Raw genomic sequence first — 26,295 nt, 5'->3', positions numbered from 1 at the left:
CTGCTGGAGCAGCGCTGGCCAAAGGCATGCCTGGCCCACTACCAGATCTGCCTGAACCAAAATGGAGGTCTGGAGAATGGGTAGTTTTCTCTTCCTAAAACTTCCCTTTTCCAACAAGCTTTCTAGGCAATTCTAAATGCCTCCACCTGGGCAGAGGAGAAGGTGGGAGCATGGAAATCTGCAGAACTGGTCCGCTTAGATGCTGTGTTGGGTGATTTGGAGAGGCCAGCCGTAAAAAGCACAGTCACGCTTTCTCTGGACCATGCTCTATACACACTGGGGTGTATTCTCCTTTCCGGGTACTCAGGGATGCATCCTCTTGCTTGGGGGGCACACTTCTGCCTCTGCATTTTCTCTTGGTTCATTAGGTTGCTAAACTTTCAAATAACTTTCTCATAAGACCAAATCAGGGGAAAAAAAAGAAAAAAAGGTCCTTGTGTTTTAATGTTTGTAGATGTGACCGGGCCTGAGGGTGGCACTGTCCTCAGCTAGACACTGATTGCAAGCGCTGGGCTTTATTCGTCTTTGTACAGTCCTTGGAAAAAATTAAGGGCTGCATGATTGTTTGCTAAATGAATTTTAATGAGGTAAAATATGATTTCTATTTGAATCATCATTAATGAAGAAGTTATATTATCCTCAGGGACACATAGCATAGCAGATGTGTAATTTCAGAGAGTGTAATAGTCAATTAAAACTTCACATGCTGCTGTTTCTGATTCATAGGCTCTGTAAATTAACGGTGTATTTGGGTCATTTTCCACCTCTTTTTTCTATTTCTTTTCTTTTTTTTTTTTTTAATTTCTTTTCTTTTGTATATTTTACCAGTGAGTGTTCACCAACATTGCTCAAATCACGATTCCATATCTTCAGAGATGTTTAGTCCTCATGCAACCCAGAGAGATATATAGGACGGCTGTGCCTTTACACACTATTTGTTTTTAGACATACAATTCCATGGACTCCTCACACCTTTCCCTTGTAACCTGGAAATTCATTCATTTCTTCTGAGCACCTATTGTGTGCTAACCAGTGAGGGCACAGTAGTGAATAGGTTTTTAAGCTGATCTCCATCATTACATTTTTTCCCCTTACAATCCATTCTTCTCAGAGCAGCCAAGGTGGGATTTTAAAAACAGAAATCAGAAAATGCCATTTCTATAGTTAAACCCTCCAGTGGCTTCTGAATGCAGTAGTCTAGGCTCTTGGCCAACATTTGCCAGGTCCTTCCAGATCTCCGGTCCTTTTAAGGCTTTGCTACGTGGGTTACCATTTGTTCACTACTCTCCAGACACCCAGGGCTTTCAACTCTAATACACCACACCTGTCCCTACTGCAGGGCCTTTGCATGTGAGGTTCCTCATCTCAGCCATAAAGTCATCTCCTCAGAGAACTAATACCAAATCCGTTTTTCAAAAGTTACTCTCTGCCTCTACCTTGGTACCCTTAGTTACTTGGTGGCATGTCCTATGTTCTGCACAGCAATTATACATGAGTGACAGTATCTTACTTATTTACGAATAATTTTATGTGAATGCCTTGTAGTTTCTTCTACACCTACCTTATTTCTAATTTCAGACAAGGGACTCTGTGGCCATGGAGCTATGGAATCTGCCATTGCACTTGCTTAATAAATACCTGGTGGGTTACAGTCTTCACATGGAGATGAGGTTAAGGATATCGTCTACAAAACTGTGCTAGGACTCCACTGCCATCATTTCAGGAAATGACAGTTTATATGCTTAAATGATCTCAGCTCTGCTTTTCTCATCTAAGTTACTCTGAATATGGGGCTCTTTTTTTGTCCTTGTAGTTTCTTTTGTTTTGCTGTCTTTGTCTTGAGATGTTAAATGCTTGTTTAGTTATTACTTGAGGATCTATCTGTATATATATATGTGTGTGTGTGTGCTTTAAAAATTATTTTAGGTACAAGTCAATGTATGTTTGAAATAGCATTACTTTTCAAAATGCAAAGCAGCCTGCTGGAGATCTTTAACATACATTTAGTGTTTAGCATACATCTGTTATGGTTTATTAAAGATATGTATCCTGAGGGAAGGTGGCAGAAATACTCAAAGGCACATTACATGCTAAGATTGTAAAAGCAAAAATAGTTTTACTGGTTTTCTTCAGAGAATGTTACATTTTGAATTGAGTTGCCCTTGGTTATGTACTTTTTTTCCTTTATATTTATAATCTTTAACTTATAGAATACTGTGTTTTTTTCTTAAAATGATTTGCTTAAGTATTTATAAAGAATTACTCATAGATGATCCATATCCTCCTATCTAATCATGTTTCTGAATTTCTTTTTGAATACTGCCTTCATATATTAGAGAAATACACCAAAAGTAAAATAATACAATTCAAAAACACTGAAATATTTGGTAGCTTTATTTTTAAAAACTGTGTGAGAACTGATGAAAAATATTTCTAAAAACAAGTAATGTATCATTTAAAACCTCCAGGTAAATTTTTATATGTGAAAACAGAAGCAAAATTCCTGCTAACACACTGGCTTTCTCTATTCGTTCTACGGAAAGAACCTTTGTCGAAATAAGAAACAATCTGACATGAAGGGTTCAGTCAGTGAGAAGCTGTTCTCTTCCTTCCCCAGGTTGTCTCACTCCATTGCCCTCTGTCTGTTCCTGTGTTATCTTGTCTGTTTTAATATAGTGTCTTTCTTATCTACATGAATTATGAAAATTCATTTGCTAACTAAATCTTGTAAAATTCTGTTATCAGTGACATAGTACATGTATGAAGATTTGGCATCAAACTCCTTTAAAAATCAATTCATAGGATTTTGCTTTTTAATCACAAATCAAAAAAGTTCAATTTATTAGAAGGTAGAGCCAACAGACGTAGACTTGGCAATTAGGATTCACTTAAAGTCACTTTACATCTCTTTTCAGGTTTTAACTCTTTCACAGAAGGACTTAAAAATTTTTAATTTAATATTAGTATTGTATTATTTTATATATTATATATTACATGTTATTTTTTTCTGGAAGTTTCATCCTCCTTCAACATTTTACAATCAATTTATAGGGGTTTTTAATTTAAAATTTTTTTTTAAATTGAAGTATGGTTGGTGTACAATATTTTATGGGTTATAGGTGTACAATATAGTGATTCACAACTTTTAAAGGTTATTCTCCATTTATAGTTACTGTAAAATATTGGCTGTATTCCCTGTGTTGTACAATATATCCTTGTAGCTTATTTTATACTTAATAGCTTGTACCTCTTAATCCTCTACCCCTATCTTTGCCCTCCCACCTTTCCACTCCCCGCTGGTAACCACTAGTATGTTTCTATATCTGTGAATCTGTTTCTTTTTTGTTATATTCACTAGTTTGTTTTATTTTTTAGATTCCACATATAAGTGATATCATACGGTATTTGCCTTTCTCTGTCTGATTTATTTCACTTCGCATAATACCCTCCAAGTTCGTCCATGTTGTTGTAAATGGCAAAATTTTATTCTTTTTTTGGTCTCTATTGTCTGTCCATTTAAGAAGCTTCCCTGCATTCTTTTCTGAATTTAAGTTTTATGCTTCCATATGTTTAATACAAATGACTTAAATTTTATTTTTGTAAATTTTTACAAATTTACAGGATAATATTAAGGATATTAATATCCTTAATGTAAGGATAGGATAAATTATATAAAGGATAATATTAATGATAAAAGTTCACCGTATAATAAAAGGAGATAGTTAAAAGCATTCTAAATCTACCACCCAGAGGCAAATACTATAAACATTTGGATGAACATAATTTCAGATATTATCTACTTATTTATCTATCCTCTCTCTCTAGCTATAAATCTATAAAATCAGAATCACTAAGAATATTCTTTTATAACTAGGCTTTATTCCCCTAACAGTGAGCCATGAAAAGTTTGCATGTCAATAAATATACAGAAACATACATATAGATACATATATAGAGAGATATGTATTTTTATTTTAATAATTACTAGATATATAGAGAGGTACATATATGCAGGCATATGTATGTATTCAGAGGCGTATATCATAATATTAACAACTGGATAATTTATTATATCAGCCATGAAATATCTAATAAATATGTAATATTGTGTATAATATGTAGAGTGTAAGTAATAATAATAAAGTATTTCTCTGCCCCCCACACACACACTTAAACAATAGATTATTTATAATTGCCAAAACTTGGAAACAACCAAAATGTCCTTCAGTACATGGATGGACAAACAACTATGGTACGTTAATGCAATGGAATATTATTTGATGATAAAAATAAATGAGCTACTAGGTCACAAAAAAATGTGGAAGAACTATAAAGGCATATTGCTAAGTGAAAGAAGCCAATCTGAAAAGGCTACATACTGTATGATTCTAACTACATGACATTCTGGAAAAAGCAAAACTATGGAGACAGTAAAGAGATCAGTGGTTGCCAGGGGTTATGGGGAAGGAGGAGGGATGAATAGGTGGAGCAGAGGGGATTTGTAGGGTAGCGAAACTATTCTGTTCATACAGTGTATGACACTGTAATGATGGATACATGACTTTTTACGCTGTCAAAACTTATAGAATGTGAAACACAAAGAGTGAACTCTAATGTAAACTATGAATTTTAGCTAATAATAATGTATCAGTGTTGGCTAATCAATTCTAACAAATATCTCACAGTAATGTAAGATATTAATAATAGGAAAAAACTGGGGGAGGGGTGAAGGGAAGGGGTTTATGGGAAATCTCTGTACTTTCTGCTTAACACTTTATGAACCTAGAAGCTGTTCTAAATAATAAATCTATGAATGAAAAAAATAAAGCGTATCACCAGTATTTTTGAAATTCTCTGATGTTCACCCAGATTGCAGGCTGAAATTTATCCATTCATGAGCCTGAATCTTGAGTTAATAATTCATCCATTTTCCTTCATGGTTTTGCCAGTATTCTCCAGAATAAAATATTTTTTTCCAGTTTTAAAATTTTCATAAATGTAATCTAATTATATGTATCCATCTAGAATTAGCATTTTTTCTCCACATGTTCCTGAAATCCATTTATGGTGATTAGCTCTTGCTTGTTCATTTTCTCTTCTTAGAGTAAGCCATTAAATCAACAGACCCAATTTAGTTATTCATCCTACTGGATATTTGGATCTTTTTGTGAATTTTTTGTTTGTTGTTTTCTGCTATAATGAAGAATGTTCCTATTAATACTCTTAGGAAAGCTTCTTCCTAGTCTGTAAGTTGTCTTTATATTTTCCTAACAGTGTCTTTCAAAGAGCAGACATTTCTAATTTTGGTAAAGTCAGTTTAACAATTTGTTATTTTATGAATCATGCTTTCGTTGTCACATCTAAGAAACCTTTATCCGCCCCAAAATGTTAGCAAACTAATTCAGCAACCCAATGACAAATAAAATAAATTGTTAGGAAAAAAATTTGGTTTCCTCTAGGATTGCAAGGTGTTTTTCATGAGAAAATGTATTAAAATAAATTAATCAAATTAAAAATTAAAGTGAAAAATCATATTATTATATCAATAGACCCAGTATAACAGCATTTAATACAATTCAATGCAATTATGATAAAGACTGTCAGTAAACTAGATGCAGAGTTGAATCTCCTTAATCATCAAAGATATCTACCAAGATGCAGAGAAAATGTAATTCAGAAATGTTAGAAGCATTCTCTTTAATATCAGAAACAAGTAAGGATGCCCCCTATGAATACTTATATTCAACCTTGCACTTGTAGACATTGGCAGCCTCCAAAACAGGATAAATGTCTATATTCTAAAATATTTTAAAAAGTAACAAAATTGTCATTATTCACAGCTAATAAGCTTTTATATAGAAAACCGAGAGAATCAGCAAGAGAATTTAGTAAATCATTGGTTACAAATCCAATATATAAAAACTAAATTCATTTCTACACACAGGAAACAATTATAAATGCTATACTAAAGGTTGTATTTGCAGTAACAAAAACTCCAGTATGTTACCTATGAATAAATCTAATGAGAGTATGCATCATCTATGGAGAAAATGAAAACTTGACTTAAGAACATTGTCCTAAGTAAATAAATGGCAAAACATACGATAGTTATTGATAGGAAGGCATAGAATTTTCAAGGTGTCAGTTGTGCACAACTGGATCTATAGATTTAATGATATTCTAGTTAAAGTGCTAATAGATGTTTTTGGTAGAATTTATCTCTAAAATTTATATCAGTGAGTAAAGAGCCAAGCAGAGCTATAATATTCCTAAACATGGATGAAACTCAAAATAATTATTCTGAGTAAAAGAAGCCTTAAAAAAAAAAAAAGAAAGTACTATATGATTCCATTTATATAAAATTCTAGAAAATGTAGCCAAATTTATTGACAGAAAGCAGATCTCTATTGCCTGGTTAACAAGAAAAATGTGGAATGGCAGGAGGGAAGAATTACAAAGTGGCATGAGGACATTCTAAAGGATAATAGATAATAGATAGGTTTTTTATCCTAATTGTGGTGATGTTTTCAAGGCTGGATGCAGGTCAAACATATCACATTTTATACTTTATATATTGATAGTTTATTGTATGTAAATTATACCTCATTAACATTTTAAAAATAAGTAATCACAAATTTTTTTAAAAGTAGATGCCCTTGTTTGTTTGATCTTTTTCTATACAAGATAAACGGCCATGGAAGTATGCAAGCAATGCAAAATTTTAGAAAGGCACAGTAAAGCTGCATCCCGCTATCATCCTCAGAAGTGCAAAATGATGACTAACAGCGCTTTTGTTTGTCAACAAGACCATGAGAAACTAAAAGCAGCTACAGATGCTCAGTGGAGCCAGTCTGGACCATAGCTAGCAGGTGGAATGCACTGACCTGTTGCCTGCAGCTGTGTGAATATTTATGGGTCTTGACTGGAATCCATTCTCATTCTTATTTTAGATTTGCATGCCTAGTAACTGAAGGAAAGTTCTAACTTTCTGAGAGACATATCACAGAAACTGTTATCCACTTTGAATCCTCTGCTTATATATTATCCGATCACAGAAACAGTTTTACTGTAGGTGCAATATTACAGTGGTCTAAGAAGCATCATATACATGGGCTTATCATATACCTATATATGTGAAAAGAAGAGGATTGATTAAAAATCAGAATAGTTGTTGAAATACCTACTTACTAAACCATCAGGATAAGAAAAGACTGAAGGGATGGCTTGCACAATTAAATGAAAGTGTGTTAAAATTTAATATGCATGGAAATAAGGAGGGATCATCATTGGTTAGATTGTTGAAATATCGTGGGAAGATAGGGAAGAAGCGATAAGAGATGACACAAGAACTTACCAACACATAAATTTCTTGCCGCCTCCTATTTTTCTTCTCTTCCTAATCCTGTAGCACCAGGATCTGGATTGTATTTATAAGCTCCGGATGAAGGATTGGTTTCTAAATATTACCCATGGCACTTCCTCAAAATTTTACTATCCCAGTTCTTAAGCATGTGATGGCATGGGTTGTTTCCCTCACCTGCCTAAGCTGAGATCAGTGATTTCTGCCTCTCTCCCATGTAGGAGATGAGCTAGTCCTACAAATTTGTACTTAATCCAGATTAACCAGATTTATATTGCTGCCAACTCTGTGCATCAGTCCTTTGATGGAACCTGATGGTCCTCCCCACAGGCTCTGGTGAAAATTAATGCTAAATGGCAGGAAGCGGCAGTGACTGCTCTGAGAAAGGAAACCCATAAGTAACCATTCAAAAAAGTAATGCCTATATTCACTTGGTGCCTTTTGAGAGGCTGAAAACAAGATTATTATCTCTTAGCTATATTTGTTAATGCCCGAAAGACTTGGGCTATTTGCTTACAGAAACCGCCTCATTTGTTTTGAGCCAAAAGTCTAGTGTGGAGATTGAAGCTGATTTAAGTCGCATGCAACCTGGAGTCGCCCATATGCTCTGTGTCAATGACACTAACAACACCTTGTGAAGAAACACTGGGAGTAATTCTAATGCTACTTCATCTGTTCAAGGGTAATGGCCTGGGATCATGACAGTAGAAGCACAGGGAATGATTTTATAAGAGATTTATTGTCCCTCTAGCCTATGAGAATTCATAATTGGACAGTGTAATTTTCATAGGTGCTTTCTAACTGCCAAGGCCCACTTATAAACAAAAACCATATGCACTCAGCAGTGCGATCAAGTTATTAAACTTGACTAGGATTTTTACCAGTGAGGAGAAATGGGCATTAATTAAAGATTAGACCCAGTGGGAAACCATATTAGTACAACTTTATGGCATGAAACAAGGCATATGTCTACACCCATAAGCGATCTGGGATCCAGAATTAGCTGAAATTTACTTTTGATTTAGACCCTAATTCCTGACAACATTTCTTATATGGATAAGGGCTCCTTTGAAAAGGCTGGGATAATGCTATTATATTTAAAACTGACTAATGTTGTAAATGATCTTTTTCTAACTCATAATGGGACTGCTTTTAATCCTAATATTGGTGTAGTTGGTGCAATTAAATTGGATTGATAATACTGATATTGATATCAAATGGAATGGGAGATTGAATTAAAACCTTCACAAAATATTCTTCTGTTGGAAGCTGATTGGAGAGAGTAACTAGCTTTAGTTAATAATTGAATAATTATTAATTAGTTGATCTATTGATAGCATTCCCAAAGTTCAAATTTTGGTAGTGAAAGGAAGTAAAAGAGTTGTCAAGTTTTGCATGATTACAAACAAGTAGGGCTGGAATATTTGGAAATGGACATGTTTCTCTGAAGCAGTATACATTTCATTGAATGATACAAGTAATTATCATTTTTGTTATTGTTCTTTGCTTTTACTGTTTTGTAAGTGGTGCAAAAGTTACAGAAATGTGATGATGAACAGTTTATAATTTTAAAAATGTGAACATGAGTCAGAAGTGGGGAATGTATAAGGTAAAGGAATCCTGCAGCTGGATTGGGGCGGCTCTATGCTCATGTTTGGAGATGCCTGGAATTCTGGTACTGTCCCTAGGCCAAAATTAGGATGAGATGTGCGAACTAGTGATTGATGATGTGCTGTTTAAAGTTCAAAACTGTCCTTCAGACACCAGGGGCTAGCCTTTTTGTCTTATTTTAAGGTATATGGAATGATGACTTAGACCTGGTCATACAAGTTTTACAGCCTGGCTTGGCTATGTGACCAGTTGGGCATGAAAGATCCCACTGGAAACTTTTGCTGAGGCTCCCCTGGAGCTAAGATTTCCGAGGCATATCTTGGTGTTTTGCAACCTGAAGATGAAACACCTCCTGTGCTCCCAAGAAAGGCCCCTGTGGGGCTGAGCCTGAAAATCTCTCTAATTCCGGTGCTGCCTGCGCTCACTTTCTCCTCTTCTCCTCTATCCTTTTGTCTTTATTAAGAGCCTGATGTGACTCAGTGGGCACTAAGAAGTCTGTGATTATCCCCAACCGGTGTAAGTGACACATTTCAGTACAATTTTATCTCTATGAAATTTGTTTTTGTGCTACATACAGTTTACATCTATCAACAGTTTTATGGTTTCAGATTTTGCTAATATTAGTAATAGCTAATATTTAGTTGAATGCTTATTATGTGTCAGACACTGTTCTAGATACTTTTTAAAATATTAATTCATTGCTCCTCAAAACAACATTGCATGCAGGTTAAAAAAAAAAAAAGAGGAAACCGAAGGGCTGAAATCCTAGGAGTAGATTCTTCCAGGTCTCTCTTATTAAGATACCAACCAAAGCAGCTGGGTCTGCGTAATTCCCTTCCATTCTTTGCTGCCTAATATGGTATCATGGTATCAGGTTTAGAAAGCTTTTTCTCAACCCCAAATTATAAAAATATTTGCATATATTTTTTCTCCTGTCCTCATTTCTTTCATACTCAATTATTTGCAGTTTCTTAAACATTTAATAGTTTCTTATTTTGTTCGTTTTTCTCTTTACACAGAAGACCTTTTTCTGTGCCAAAGCCCCCTTTTATTTAATTCTGCTTGTTAGTTATGACTCCCCACCACAGCAGTCCAAGCTCAGTGCCCCTATGAAATGTCCCTGTGACAAACTCTGAACTCAGGTGCTATAAGGACTCTTAATGCTAGATTTTAACCTTTTTTTCCTGATATGCATATATTTTCCTAATGTGTATTTTAACCTCAAAATGGAAGCTTCTGAGATCAGAATTATGCCTTAATTTTTGCATCTGCAGGGCTCAACACAATTTCTGAGACATAGTAGTTGTTAACGACATACGTGTTAGCTAAGTGTGCCAAGGTTTATATTTTTGTTTAAAACAATTCTGTCCGTTTGACAAGTTTTTACCATTTACCTTTATTATTTGGTCATTTACTTTCCCCTGCTTTCTATTCAATCAAATACCACTGGTTTACTTAGGTTTTTCTTTATGGGGATTGCAACCACTGAACCATCAACATTCACTTTACTTTTTTTGGTTGAAACAAATAGAGTGTGCAATAATATATAAAAATGATTATCTTAAGACACTAAGCAAAATATAGCAAAACATAAATTGATATTTGTAGCAGAATATAAATTGATATTTATATATGTTAAAGTTATAATTTTCTAAGAGGAAAAAAACAGACACTACAGGTCCTACTTTGGGGGAAATGCTGAGTTTCCTGTTCTGTTCTAAACTCTAAAATCTCTTTCAGCTCATTCCAAGAATATGTACCATGAATTTCCTAAAGAATATTGTCAATTATTTCTTCTTTAAGAAAGGTGAAATGAGAATCTCAGTGAATATAATTAGGTTCATTTATTAGGTATGCTTGAGTTAGAATGCTAGGTCTTGAACTAATGAGTTGGAGACAACTTTGGACTGGTTTTAATCAATCAGGAAACTAAAGCAATTCTGACCTTGTTTAAGAGTCAATAAATCAGTGAGATTTCAGACCTGCATCTTATGTAACATCCTTTCAGTAGATTGCAGTTCTTAGCTTACAACATTCATTCTGTTTGGATACGACCCAATCCTACCCACTTGTAATGGAAGCCACAGATTGGCCAAGAGAGCACAGCCAAGTCATATCCAAGGTGAGCCATTAGCATCACACTTGTCACCATTCTCATTTGGGTCAATATGAATAAGTACTTCAGTTAGAAGAGTTTCCTGCCCTACTTCAGGTGAGAGAATAATGCCATCTCTTATTCTTTGTATTCATAGGAGACCCCTTTGCTTTTTATTTCTACTTATTTATTTTTTAATCTTGATTTTTTTTCTTAATAAGTATTTAACTATTGTAGGGACCATCCTTAGCAATTGGTAACTTCATTTTAAAAATATTTCTCACTTTTTATAATCTCTTTCACTCTCCTTTCCTAAGACTCAGTGTCTATCCTGAAATCAATGAGACTTCTCTGGACATACACATGGGGATTTCTGTGTCAGGATGCCTGCTGTCTCTTATGGGAGGGAGACAGACACATCTTTAAATATCCCTGTTCATGGGATCTAGCAGTATTGGAGCTACTTTCCTCAGTAAATACAGGATCCCATGACACAGCTTAACTATCACCTGCAAAACTTCCATTTTAAAGTTGGGCTTCTTTTCTCCTATGATCCAAGTGCTTTTGTCCTTAAATCCCTTCTCCTGAAATATTTGTAAAGTGTGGAACTTTGCTGGTTTCACCTTTACTCTCACTTCCACCCATCTGTCAGTGAACCACTCTCTCAAGAGCAGTTCCTCTCTCTGCCAGAGGTCTGGGTCTTTGACTCTTGGTCTCTCTCTGCAACTCATCCAGCCTGGCTGTCCCCTGGTACCATTATCAAAACAATGTGGTCATGCTCATATCAAGATCCTCAGGGGCAACAAACAAAATCTGCCCTGTAAGCCAGTTCGCGTTATTATTCCCCTTTCTGTGCTCCTCTGGCCTCACACGGCAGGAACATATTTTCCTGGAGTGGCTTGAGATGCTCCTTGGACTCATTCATTTCTAGATGGAGGAATTGTAAGAAGGTCTAGTGGCCTTTTTTCTCTGGTCTGGTTATCACTCTTAAGTGCCCTCACAGGATATCTAAAAGTGTGAGTCTAGGGAAAATGCCATTACCTAGGAAAGAGCACAGCTTCAGACCAGCTGAGAATTGAATTTAATTGTTCAAATATATTTCTCTGTGACTTAACCAGCCTTTGGCCTCATACACAGGAGGGGAGCCTTAATCTTTCATTGCATTTCGAATGCAAGATGTGAACACAAAGGAAGCGTCACTAAAATTCCCACAGCAATTCCGAAGTTAATGACTTGTAATAAGGTCTGGAGCCACCAATCCCCTGTTCCACAAGCCAGGCTGTGATCTATGGGGTCCTTTATAAAGTACATCTAGGATGTCAGGGGATCACAGTAGGAGCAAGGAAGATTCACCCTGATGAAATCTCATTCCCTGAAGTCTTTGTCACAATTCCAAAAAGAGAGTCCTGGAAAACTTGCTCTCCAATCTAGAGATTGGAATGAAATAAACTCAGTTCCCCTGTGATAGGAATGCATGTAAGTTTATTCATGCTTGCTTTGTCTTTTCTTTCCCACAACAGCAGGCTTTTGTAAAGATTTTCTGCATCCAGGAACTGTGCTAAGCCCTCTACAGGCAAGGTTCTAAAGGACTCCGCCAATACCCTATGGACTGACATTGTTAACACTTCTGTTTTAAAGATGAGGAAAATGATGCTTATAGAGATAGTGTCTCCATTTTTTCAAATTCTTATTTAGAGTTCAAAATGATCATCATCAAGAAGTTAGAAGTAGACTTTACAATAAAATTTTTTTCCCATTAGGGCACTTCAAAGTGCTACATTAGATGAGAAAAATAATATATGTGCTTGTGTACGTATGTATATATGTGTGTGTGTGTGTATATATATATATGTCGTTATAATAGCATTCAGAATCATAAAGTAAGTTTCAGTTTGTGCTTACCCTTTTTTAGCTCCTGTCCTAGCAAATATAACTGGCTTCCTTAAAAAGGATTTTGTAGGGGCTTCCCTGGTGGTGCAGTGGTTGAGAGTCCGCCTGCCGATGCAGGGGACACGGGTTCGTGCCCCGGTCCGGGAGGATCCCACATGCCGCAGAGCGGCTGGGCCCGTGAGCCATGGCCGCTGGGCCTGTGCGTCCGGGGCCTGTGCTCCGCAACAGGAGAGGCCACAACAGTGAGAGGCCCGCGTACCGCAAAAAAAAAAAAAAAAAAGGATTTTGTAAAATTTTACTTGATTAGTAAACTTGCCTAGGAAGGTATGGGAACAATTCTTTGCTTCAGTAATGATAAAAATTTAGGCAAAGAGGAAGGCAGGAGGCCCAGATTTATTGCCTACTCATAACTCTGGAATTTAATCACTGTTAATCCTGAAAGCTACCATATTTCCTGCTCCCTGTCCATGCCCGTCAGCTAGGAGAACCATTTGCCAAATCTTAGGGAGATTCAGCCCATGAGTGTCATCACCTCTGTTAGATGTGGCTGCATGGACCCAGCAGAAAATGCCATTGAGTGAAGTAAAAAGATTATGATTCTATTCTACTTACTGAAGTGTTCCACAGTGAGAAGTCCAGTGACTTGGAAACCCAGCCATCTCCTTGTTCCTTTGTTCAATTTTGTTTGTCTGTTTCATAGGCTGGCTTACATCACAACATGGACTCCCATACACTGGGAAAGACCTGGGCTTTCCTCCTACCCTGAAGTGCCACTGAGGCCAAAATTTCCAGGCTAACTTACTAAGATAACTAGTTAGGTTTTTATTACCCTTGAAAAGTAGTCCTTATTTCAAATGCTGCCGTATCTTCTCTTAAATTTAGTGAGATTTATTTTCCTATTTCTTCTTCATTCACACAACCTAAAATATTTCCTCATCTTGATTTAATTCAGTTGAAATTCAGAATTCTATAGACAGAAAATGTGGACCAACTATCTGGCATCATTTAATGTGAGAAATGTATCCATTTGCTTAGATTTATTCTTAACATAAACTGTATTTTCTTAAAGCTAAAAATTTGGATAAATACCCAATTTTGAATCAGTTGATGAAATAATAGAAAGTAAAATTATGCTGCAAATTTTCACTTTAATAAAAGTATGAAGGAGCAAATCCAGATTTCTTTACTTCCTGGGATCAGTTCATTTTTCCAAATCAGTCCTCTTAATCACCAATTGCTTATTCTTGATGATAATGGGAAGGGAACATATAAAGCACATAACCCCATAAAAGATTGTCATTCTCTATGAACATGAAATAAAATTACATTATGATTCACTTTTATCTGATTCTTTATATTTAGACCATCCCACTAATGGTTTTCACACAGAATCAATCAAAGAGCTAACAGGCATCCTAGCAACTATGTGAAGACATACTTTGGTCTAAATAACAGATTTTTATAAAAGTTTTGAAAGTTGCTCCTAGATTGTTCTTTACAGAAACTTACACAAATATGTTAAAAGCAGACACCCAAAAAAGGGAAGACTGCCATTCAGCAAAAGTTGGAGGCAGGTTTGTGCGATTCTAGGCCGAAGAAAATTTTAAGAGGGAATGATTAACGGGTCAAGGATGTGGCATTAAAGAGCAGGTCTCAACTATATTTAAATACAGAGTGAAGAATAAGCAACAGTAACAACTGCCTGGTCTCCTCACCCCACCGCCATTCCCTCCATCATCTGCTGAGTCCTTTACAGGTTCCACAATTTACAGGTTCTTCTGCTTTGGGTTAAATCATTCGTGCTCCTCCCTGCACTTCTGCCAGACAATAGGCCAGGGCAACCGGGCAACCAGGCAACCAGATTCCCCTCTCTCAGGGATCATTGTCTTGTGCTGCCTTGTGTCTATTATCTGAAAACTGTTTTCATGTATTTTATCTAGTTTTACAATTGTTTCAGGCAGGAGGAGAAATCTAGTCTCTATTACTCCATCATGACTGAAAGCAGAAGTTCTGTTTATTTTCCATCTTAGGAAAAAAAGAAGCAAGAGAAAATTAAAATTTACATCTGTGTTTTATATTCATATTGAAAGTGGCAGTTTCATTTAGTCCTTCTGTCACATGCTGTATCAGGGGTTATCTTGAGATAAAAATGTTTCTTAATGCAGGGGGTTGGTAGTGGCCTTATTTCCTTTTCAGAGTATTGAAATTAATATAACATTTCTGATTAAGAATATCAGGAGTTTCTGTTTTCTAGTTTTAACTACCATGAATGGCCTAGTATTTGAAAATATTCACCAAAACAAACCATATATTGAAGATCATTAAGGACAAGGGAATAATAAAAAAAAGTCTTTTGTTGTCATGTCTACTCTAAGTATGAACTCTTCATCAGCCTCATTATGAGGCAAAAACCTTGATGACCTAATAGAATATGAGAAGTTACAAAAAAAATAAATTATTGAGTGTTCTGAAATACAAAATTGCACATATTATTGTGAAAAATAAATTGGATTGTGAATGGATTCTGTGTTTGAGATATTTGCTAATAATACAATGAAAACTTCATGATTAGCAAGATATTTAAAGAGTACAACAAAAAGACCAATAAAACAGAACAAGAGCCCAGAAGCAAACCCATACACAGAGGGTCATTTGATCTGTGACACAGGTTACAATGCGGTGCTGTTGGGTAAAGAATATCTTTTAAATAAGTGGTACTAGGTTAATTAGATTTCTACATGGAAAAGACCAAATCAAATCTCTATTACACAAAATACAACAATCAGTTCCAGCTGTATTATACAGTTAATATTGAAATAAAATAATAAAGCTTTTAGGATAAAGCATAAGAGAATACCCTCAAGACCTTGATGCAGGCAAAGATTTCTTCCAAAAGCTACAAAGTTAAAGAAGAGTTAAAAGAAGAGTCAACTACTCTCCTGAAAGATTATTTTCTATATATGTTTGACAAAGAACTTACATAAAACATAGAAAATCTCCTATAAATCTAAAAGGCAAAGTATCAACCCAGTAGAAAAACAGACTAAAAACTCAAATAGCATTTCACAGATGAGGATATCCGAAAGCCAATAAACATATAAAATGGTGCTCAAATTGATTAGTCATCAGAGAAAGGCAAATTAAAGTCACACATATAACAGAGTGTCTAAAATGAAAAAGGCAGAAAATACCAAATTAATAAGAATGAAAAGCATCTGAAAACTAATTTCCTGATAGCATGGGTGCAAATTGGTACTAATAGTTTGGAAAATTGCTCATCATTACCTACTAAATCTGAATATTTGCATACTCTGTTATCTATAAATTTCACTCTTTCGTATTCACACACACACAAAATTTTAGTGTTTATAGATACTTTTTATCTCGAGATAACCCCTGATATAGCATGTGATAGAAAGACCAAATGATACTGCCAATTTCAATACGAATATAGATGTAAATTTTAATTTTCTCTTGTTTCTCTTTTTCCTAAGATGGAAAATAAATCGAACCTCTGCTTCCAGTCATGATGGTGGAACATACCAAACACATATACAATAATCTTTATAGCAACATTATTTATATTAACCCCAAATGAAAAAACAAAGTAAAAGTCAATTTAAAGAAAATTGTACAACAATTCAAATGATTTCATTCATTTAAAATTTGGTGTTCAAAATAGCAGAGGGAATCTTTCCATAGGCGAAGCGTTAGAGATCCTTCATGGGTACAACCAAGAAAAATAACTATCAAGCAGGGGCATCTGAGCTGAAGTTGAAAAATGTTATATGACAACGTGTGCTTGAAACAAAATGTTTTAAGAGAAACATATAATATTTTTAAATATTATAAATGTATTAGAATAGAAATGTGTAAGAAATAAAACTTTGTTTTTAACTTATATTGTGGTTAGTTAGAAATAGTTGTTTGCATGAAGAGATGAGAAAATGAAAAGGCAAAATTAATGGTACATTTTCTCTGACATGGATTTCAAAACTAAAACTCTGACCCCCAACACCTATGGATTATATCCTACATTGAGTCTGATCATATGTAAACATGGAGTGAATAGAAAAGGAACCAGGCAACAGCAATATGTCCAAATTTCTAGAGAAGAGCTAGATGGAAATGAGAAGTTTGGTACTTCAAGTGTTCTGGTTTCTTGAGCAAACTGCCTGCTGTTAGTTCTGTTTTGAGTCAGAAAATAAAACAGCCTGGAGATGGGACAATTTACATGGAACCGTGGAACAAACTAAATTATTAGACTCCAGTGCTAATCTTTCCATCTAATATATTTGCTGTGATTCTTGCTAATAGAGAAATGGTCTGAGACCAGGGTCCCCCTCAACCTTGCCTCTTTTTTTCCATCTTCTGTACATGGGATGAGGAAGATTTGAGTGGAGAAGTTGTATAAAAATGAGAATCAGGAGTTACAAATCAGTAGTGAAGCTAAAAGGAGGAGTTCTAAAGATTAATTTGGAGAAAAATGACCCAGAGGCATTTGATCCACTTAAAATGCATCTATTTGTACGTGTATAAAAGTACCTGAAATACAGGCAAAGTTCATTGCAATAGTATATTCTTAGTAGTTTTGTGGATAATTTAAATTCACTTGTTTATAACTTCTCTATTTTCCAAATTTTCATAAATGAAGAAAACAAGAAAATTTACAAATGTTATTTTCTTTTCTCATCCATTCATTGTATATGAAACCATAAAGACTTGGAGTGAGTATTAATATATACTTTCTTCACAGTAAGGCGAGTCAAGACAATTGTCTTGGGAATAAAATCTTGGTGTAGATATAGATATCTTACACATTTTGTATGATTTAGCATAAAATTTTTATTTATTTTTTCATATTCTTTTCCATTATGGTTTATTACAGAATACTGAATATGGTTCCCTGTGCTATATAGTAGGACCTTGTTGTTTATCCATTCTATATGTAATAATTTGCATCTACTAACCCCAAACTCCCAATCCAACCCCCCCTCGCTCCCACCTTGGCAACCACAAGTCTGTTCTCTATGTCTGTGAGTATTTCATAGATAAGTTTGTGTCATTTCACATATAAGTGATATCACGTGGTATTTGTCTTTCTGACTTACTTCACTTAGTATGATAATCTCTGGGTGCAAAATAAATTTTTTATTGATTTTAATTTTTAAATTGTCACATTAAAGTACAGTTATGGTGTTTTAGGAATAATGAACCATAATAAGCTACAAATAAGCCAAAAGGTCAAGTATTTTACTTCCATCCTAAATTTTTATGTAGACTTGGCCTCACTGTTCAAGTTATTGTTTTTAATATTTATTATTTTATTTATTTATTTATTCATTTTGGTTATGCTGGGTCTTAGTTGTGGCTCTCATGCTCCTTAGTTGCAGCTCATGGGCTCCTTAGTTGTGGCCAGTCGGCTTCTTTAGTTGCAGCACATGTACTCCTTAGTTGCAGCATGTGTACTCCTTAGTTGCAGCTTGTGGGATCCTTAGTTGCAGCGCCGGCTCCTGTAGTTGTGGCACATGAGCTCCTTAGTTGTGGCAGGTGGGCTCCTTCGTTGCGGCTTGCAGGCTACTTAGTTGTGTTTCACAAGCTCCTTAGTTGTGGCACGTGAACTCTTGGTTGTGGCGTGCACGTGGGATCTAGTTCCCTGACCAGGGATCAAACCCAGGCCCCCTGCATTGGGAGCACGAGTCTTAACCACTGCACAACAGGAAAGTCCCTGGTTACGTTATTTTGAGATTAAAGATCCATCCCACTACATATACATATATATTTGCATAAAGCTGTATGTTAATATGCATAAACACTCTAATATGGTGACTAATTCTGCATAAAGTTAAAAACTTTAAAAATTTTCATTTAGTGATTCTTATTCATGATGTGGTAATGCTCATTCTTCATCAAGGTGGAAACTTTCTTATTTATACCTTGCAGTTGCCATATAAGAGTTCATAAATTTAATATGACAATTTTGTCTGTACTAACATTTTAAGATACAGTTTCCTAATTGGTTACAATGTATTGCTGTCATGTTTCTAGAGTGACAGTTAACCCCAAACAGTTATAGCCAATTACAGTAAAACCTATTGAAGCACATCTTGCAATCTTCAATAAAGAAGGGGGATAATGAGGGAAGAAGACACTCCGTGTTCTTCTCAGAAATTTTCCTTCCACCTGGACTATCATTCAGTGGAGGAAGAAAAATTAATTTAGCTCCTTGCTGCCTGAGTGACTACCTAAGATTGAGTACAATTATTTTTTGATCCATTCATTCAAACATTTGTCATTAACATTTACTCTGGATTGTTCATAAAGAAAGGTGAAAGATTAAAAAGATATGGGCAGTATAGCTGATAGTCTACTGTTCACCTTGAGACAAAGGACTTCCCTAGCTCAGCAAGTGAAGAGCCAGTTGACACAGGCCAGATAAAAGTGCACGGAGGATTTGAAACAGTGGGAGAGGAGGGTACAGCAGGAGTTGTCTGGTGAGGAAAGATTTCAACTTGATAAATAGCTTGTGATCATTCTCATTCATTCTTTAGTTTCAGCTTCACCTCAGGCAGAGGAATAAAATGTGCACATACAGGGAGCAACTTAATGCCATTTACTTTATTTTAGCTGCCCTCCCCCACTCCCCATGCCCAAGGTAAACGTGATGCGAACACTCATGTGCAAGCAGTTTTTTGTTTGTGTTTGTTTTAGTTTTAGGTTTTGGCTGATCCTAGGAAGAGACCTGGAAAGAGAAAAAAGGAAGGAGTTAAAAGAGTACAAGCATATTTTATCAGGTTGGCCAGTATTATAGCTATGTCTATGAGACTCAAGCCCAGGCCTGAAGAGACTTAAATGATGTGTCTCAGAGTAATCTACCTGAAGAAAGGGAGAAGACCATTTAACCGCCAGTTTCTGTCCCTGTTGGTCAAGGCTAACCTTACTTCCTTAAAGAACCCTCCAAGGTTCCAGCTAATCCTTGTATCAGAGTGACATCATCAGCAAAACTCTGGGATACAAAGCAAGAGGTACCTGGTAAGGGCTTTCGGCAAATCTGGAGGGGTCTCCAGTTTGTGGGTAAAGCCCACTGTGAGCTGGATGCTTCAGTAGCAGCCAGAGCAAAAATTGTGGCCCAGACTGTGCACTGGTGCAGAGGTATCTAATGAAAATTTCAAATATTGTACAATAAAGCATTACTTTTAAGAGCATACCTCTCTAGTAAAGGGAAGCCTAATAGAATATTATTTGAACTTAATATGAACTTAGTATGATTTTGTCAATGTGCACATTAGGGTGGAGGAAGAAAGGGAACAAGCCCTACTTCCACCTCATAGTTTTCCAAAAATGTGCCTTATTATTTTCCAGCATGATTTCTAGACTAATTTAAATGTCCAAACTGGGGTTTAGAATGTTGAGTAAATCAGATGGTGCCACATGTCTTTGTTTCTCTTTAAATTTAGACAACATAATGTGCCATACACATTTAGAAACTGTAATAAATTTCAACACAGAAATGCTAAACCAGTTATAATAAAGAAGCCTCAGATCTAGTCTACTCAAATTGATTTTCAAATTTTCATAGGAGTATAAGGAATGTGCAGTGAACCAGAGACTCAGATCACAGAAATGCTAAAAAGAGCTTTACAATTCTATGACATAAAAGCAGGCTGGGGACAAAGCAGTCTCATAAGCTAGGGAATTAAAACTCACTTGTCTTTTAACCTGTGTGCACACATCTGCAAAATGCAGAGCAAATGCTATAGTGGCACCATGGGAAATTGTCAATATTGATATTGCTTATAGATAAAGGGAACTCACAATGTGAAAACAGCCTCAGCAAATCAACTTAACTATGTCACAGAATTCCAATTAAATCATTTTTGAGAACTGCTCCATTTGAATATTTACCATGCCTTTGATTAAATGTGTCATTAAATCTATATCAGTTTAATTTAATTATAAATTGTTTGATTTTAAAAATGGTAAGTTTGTATTTAGCTTCTTGATCACACTGTTTCAGATCACAACTCATAAAATGGTACCATCTTGCTGGCAGTGTTCAGCGAATCAGAGCAATGTGTTTAGATTGTTTTTTTCTGTCATTATGTCTGATATTTTAGAAGGAAATTGTCTACAAATAACATTTTTCTTCATGTAGACTATCATTATCGTATCTTAATTCTGTTATGTTTTCACAATATGTACAAACTGTCAATTGGATAAAACACCATTTCACCATCTTATAAAAACACCCACTTAGGAATATAGACAGTGCTCACTTTGAATGGTAGTGTGGGACAGGGAAAGGACTGTGCCAGTTGAAAATGTCAGCAAATTTAGTTAATGAGAAAAGACACAAGAGTTCCATTAACTTCATGCTTTATTTATTTTTTTAAAATTCTGAATGTCAGCTACAATACTTGTTAACATTTTTGGAACTATTTCTTTATGAATTTTTTTTATTATTTTTACCCTCCCCTTCACCCATTTCTACCACCACCCACCACCCACCTCTGGCAACCACCAATCTGTTTGATGTATCTACATGCTTGTTTCTTTTGTTTTTTGTTTTTAATAGATTCCGTATGTAAGAGACCACAGTATTTTTCTTTCTTTGTCTGACTTACTTCACTCAGCATAATGACTTCGAAGTCCAGCCATGTTGTCATAAATGGTAAGATTTCATTCTTTTTATGGCTATATAATATTATATTCTCTATATATACCACATATTCTTTATCTATTCATACGTTAATGGACACTTAAGTTGCTTCCATGTCTTGAAAATTGTAAATAATGCTGCAGTTAAAGCGGAGGTGCATATATCTTTTAAACTTAGTATTTTTGTTTTCTTTGGATAAAAACCCAGAAGTGGAATCCTGGATGCTATGGAAGTTCTCTTTTTATTTTTTTTAAGAACTTCCATTTTGTTTTCCGTAGTGGCTCCACCAATTTACATTCCCGCTAACAGTGCACAAGGGTTCCCTTTTCTCCATATCCTCACCAACACTTGTTATTTCTTGTCTTTTTGATAATAGCCATTCTAACAAGTGTGAGGTGATATCATACTGTGGTTTTGTTTTGCATTTCCCTGGTTATAAACAATTAGCATGTTTTCATGTACCTGTTGGCCATCTGTACATCTTCTTTGGAAAAATGTCTATCCAAATCACCTGCCCATTTTTTCATCGGATTGTTTTTTGCTGTTGAGTTGTATGAGTTCTTCATATATTTTTGGTTATTAGCCCCTTATCAGATTTATGATTTGAAAATATTTTCACCATTCGGTAGGTTGCCTTTTAATTTTGCTGATGGTTTCCTTTGCTGTGCAGAAGCTTTTTTACTTTGTTGTAATCCCAACTCATTTATTTTTGCTCTTATTACTTTTGCTTTTGGGGTTAGATTTAAAAAATCATCTCAAAGACCTATGTCTAGGAGATTACTGCCTATGTTTTCTTCTAGAAGTTTTATGGTTTCAGGCCTCATGTTTAAATTTTTAATCCATTTTGAGTTAATTTTTATGTATGTTTTAAGAGAGTAGTCCAGTTTCATTCTTTTGTATGTAGCTGTAACTGTAGTACAGTTTTTCCAACACCATTTATTAAAAAGACTGTCCTTTCCCCATTGTATATTCTTAGCTCCTTTGTGGTAAATTAATTGACCATATATGTGTGAGTTTATTTCTGGGCTCTCTATTCTGTGGCATTGATCTGTCTGTCTTTTTATTGCCAATACCATACTGTTTTGATTACTATAATTTTGAAGTATAGTTTGAAATCAGGGTGCATGTTGACTCCAGCTTTGTTCTCCTTTCTCAAGACTGCTTTGGCTGTGTGGGCCCTTTTGTGGTTCCACACAAACTTTAGTATTATTGTTCTATTTCTGTGAAAAATGTCATTGTAATTTTTATAAGGATTGGATTGAATCTGTAGATTGCTTTGGGTAGTATGGACATTTTAACAATATTGATTATTCCAATCCATGAGCATACAATATCTTTCCATTTATTTATTTCATCTTTAATTTTTTTCATTACCATCTTATAGTTTTCAATGTATAGGTCTTTTACCTCCCTGATTAAATTTATCCCAAGGTATTTTATTCTTTTTGATGCAATTGAAATGGGATTGTTTTCTTAACTTCCTTTTCTAATAGTTTGCTATTAGTGTATAGAAATACAACAGTGTTTTGTGTATTGATTCTGTATCCTGTAATTTTACTGAATTTGTTTATTATTTCTAATCATTTTTGATGGAGTCTTTATAATATCATGTCATCTGCAAACAGTAGTAGTTTTTTTTTTTAACTCTTTATTTTATATTGGAGTATAGCCGATTAACAATGTTGTGATGGTTTCAGGTGCACAGCAGAGAAACTCAGGCATACATATACATGTATCCATTCTCCCCAGAACAGTAGTAGTTTTACTTCTTCCTTTTCAATTCGGATGCCTTTTTATTTTCTTGCCTAATTGCTCTAGCTAGGACTTCTAATAATATGTTAAACAAAATTGTTGGGCTTCACTGGTGGCACAGTGGTTGAGAATCCACCTGCCAATGCAGGGGACACGGGTTGGAGCCCTGGTCTGGGAAGATCCCACATGCCGCAGGGCAACTAAGCCTGTGTACCACAACTACTGAGCCTGCACCCTAGAGCCCGCGTGCCACAACTACTGAAGCCCATGAGCCTAGAGCCTGTGCTCTGCAACAAGAGAAGCCACCACAATGAGAAGCCTGTGCACTGCAATGAAGAGTAGTCCCTGATCACCGCAACTAGAGAAAAGCCCGCACGCAGCAATGAAGACCCAACGCAGCCAAAAATAAATAAATAAATAAATAAATACATTTAAAAAAACAAAAAAACCCCAAAAGTGGTGAGAGTGGGCATCTTTGCCTTGTTTACTGGACATTTACCAATTGGTTAAAGCTGGATAACTTTCCTTACATGGAGCAAAGAGAAGTCTTGGAGCTAGGTTAGGTAACTTGTGCTGAGCAGGCAATTGCTGATTGGATGGCATAGGACCTCCTTTTCTGTGACAGCTGAGCATAGAAAGTTAGTTAAAGTTTGGTTTGCTAATGTGGGTCTTAGCATGAGTGACTTCATCTTGTCCCAATCTGGTTACTTTAACAATGATAACTAGGAATCATATCAGAATCATTCAAAGTGAAGATGACCCATTCAAAGACACTAGTAGGTTAAAAGTTAAAGGATAGACAACAATATTCCATGTCAATACACACAGACACACACACATGCACACATGGACACTGGATATAATAATATCAAAAAAGTAAATTTTAAGAAATAGTAACAGGCTTAAGAGAAATTGTTCATAATAATATGGTCAATTCAGGACATAAAAAACATAAATATGTAAAATCTAAAAAAAGATACAAAATACATGAAGCAAAATCTCTTATATCTGGAAGAAGAAATAGATAAATCTATAAGCATAGAGATTTGAACATCACTTTCTCAATAATTCAAAAAAAATTGGTAGGAACATTTGAACAACAGACCTAGTTGACATTTATAGAATAATTCACCAAACAACAGGAGAATACATATTCTTTTAAAATGCACACAGATTATATACCCAGATAGATGATACTTGAGACCATAAAACAAGTCTCAATAAATTTATAAGTATTGAAACCATAAAAATATGTTCTCTGAGAGCAAGAGAATAAAAAAACAAACAAAAAAGAATGTCACTAATATTCCCAACACTTGGAAATTAAACAGCATGCTGTTGCATAACTCATGGGTCAAAGAGAATATTAATGGAAAATTAGGAAATATTTGGAACTGGATAAAAATGGAAATACTACCATCAACAATTTGTAGAATGCAGCTAGACCACATCATTAGAAATAAATTTGTAGCAGTCAACATTGTATTAAAAAAGAAGGGCAAACTTAACCTAAAAAACAGGAAAGAAAAGACTAGAAATTAGTGAAATTGAAAACAGAAAAACAGTAGAGAAAAATCAGTCAAACTGAAAGTTTTTTCTTTGAGACGGTGAATAAAAGAATAATCCTCTCACCAAACTAATCAGTATAAAAATGGAAAACACATTAAAAAGTTGGGTGAAGAGGGTTAAAGATACAAACTTCCACTTATAAAATAAATGTCATGGGGATGTAATGTACAGTATGATTAACAACACTGTATTGCATATTTGAAAGTTGCTAAGAAAGTAGATCTCAAAAGTACTCATTACAAAAAAAAAGTGTAACTGTATGGGGATGCATGTTAATTAGACTTATGTGATGATAATTTTGAAATATATAGAAGTACTGAATCACTATGTTGTATACCTGAAACTAATATACTGTTACATGTCAATTATACCTCAATTTTTTTTAAAAAGTCACTGGATACCTAAAGAAAAGTACTTAATCCTAGTAACTTCATCAATCTTCCTTACCAAAAAAAAACCAAAAAGGGAAAACACAGATTATCAATATCTATCATGATATCTAGCAGTCAAGGTCTAAAGACTTTAAAAAATAAGTGTGAAATAATATGAATATCTTTAAGACAATATATTTGAAAACTTAGAAAGAATAAATAAATATCATAAATGACACAAACTAACAAGCTTCACAGTGGAGAAAATAGATAACCTGAAAAGCCCTATAACTTTTTTTAAAAAAACTGAATATAGTTGATGTACAATATTATATGTTACAGGTAAACAATATAGTGATTCACAATTTTAAAGGTTATACCCCATTTATAGTTATTATAAAATATTGGCTATATTCTCTATGTTGTACAATATACCCTTATAGCTTATTTTATATCTAATAGTTTGTACCTCTTAATACCCTACCCCTACATTGCCCCTCCCCACTTTCCTCTCGCCACTGGTAACCACTAGTTTGTTCTCTCTATCTGTGAGTCTGCTTCTTTTTTGTTATCTTCACTTGTTTGCTGTATTTCATAGATTCCACATATGTGATAACAAACAGTATTTGTCTCTCTCTGACTTATTTCACTTAGCCTGTAATATTTATCCTCTAATCAAATAATTTTAATAAGCATAATTGTTGCTTTTATTACATGATCAGGTGGATTCTCAATATTGGCTCACTGAAAGTCTGTCCATTCTACCCTTCTTCTAGATGAAGATATTGAAAGTAAAAAAAAAAAAAACAAAAACTACATTTCACATTTTCCACATTCCCTTGTAGATCGAGCCTGAGTAAAAATTATCCAGTAAGAATAACTCCTTTGCAAATTAGAAAGTACAATAGGTAGAGCCCATCTTCCTGGAGTCCTTGCCTTTTGCTTCTGAGAAGCAAATACATGCGTCTGTACAACTTTCCTGCAGCAA

At 35.0% G+C, this 26,295-nt stretch overlaps 1 protein-coding gene across 9 annotated transcripts in view; it reads left to right on the top strand.

Annotated features, from left to right (window-relative positions):
- MSR1 (macrophage scavenger receptor 1) overlaps positions 1-26,295 on the top strand; it is a 457,630-nt gene that overhangs the window by 315,662 nt on the left and 115,673 nt on the right. For 8 of the 9 annotated variants that reach the window (XM_079908915.1, XM_079908914.1, XM_079908916.1 and 5 more), the window contains one exon: positions 21,532-21,627. Coding sequence is in view for 1 of the 9 variants with exons in the window: in XM_079908921.1 (XP_079765047.1) it covers positions 21,594-21,627 (34 nt within the window). In the remaining 8 variants the exon portion in view is untranslated. Of the gene's footprint in view, positions 1-19,730; positions 19,989-21,531; positions 21,628-26,295 lie in introns of those variants that run through there. The other variant, XM_079908918.1, reaches the window with a different exon arrangement.

Source organism: Stenella coeruleoalba (genome assembly GCF_951394435.1).
Source record: "Stenella coeruleoalba genome assembly, chromosome: 21".
Lineage (NCBI taxonomy): Eukaryota > Metazoa > Chordata > Mammalia > Artiodactyla > Delphinidae > Stenella > Stenella coeruleoalba.
Note: the sequence above shows the minus strand (reverse complement) of the source record. Positions and strands in the feature narration are given on the sequence as shown.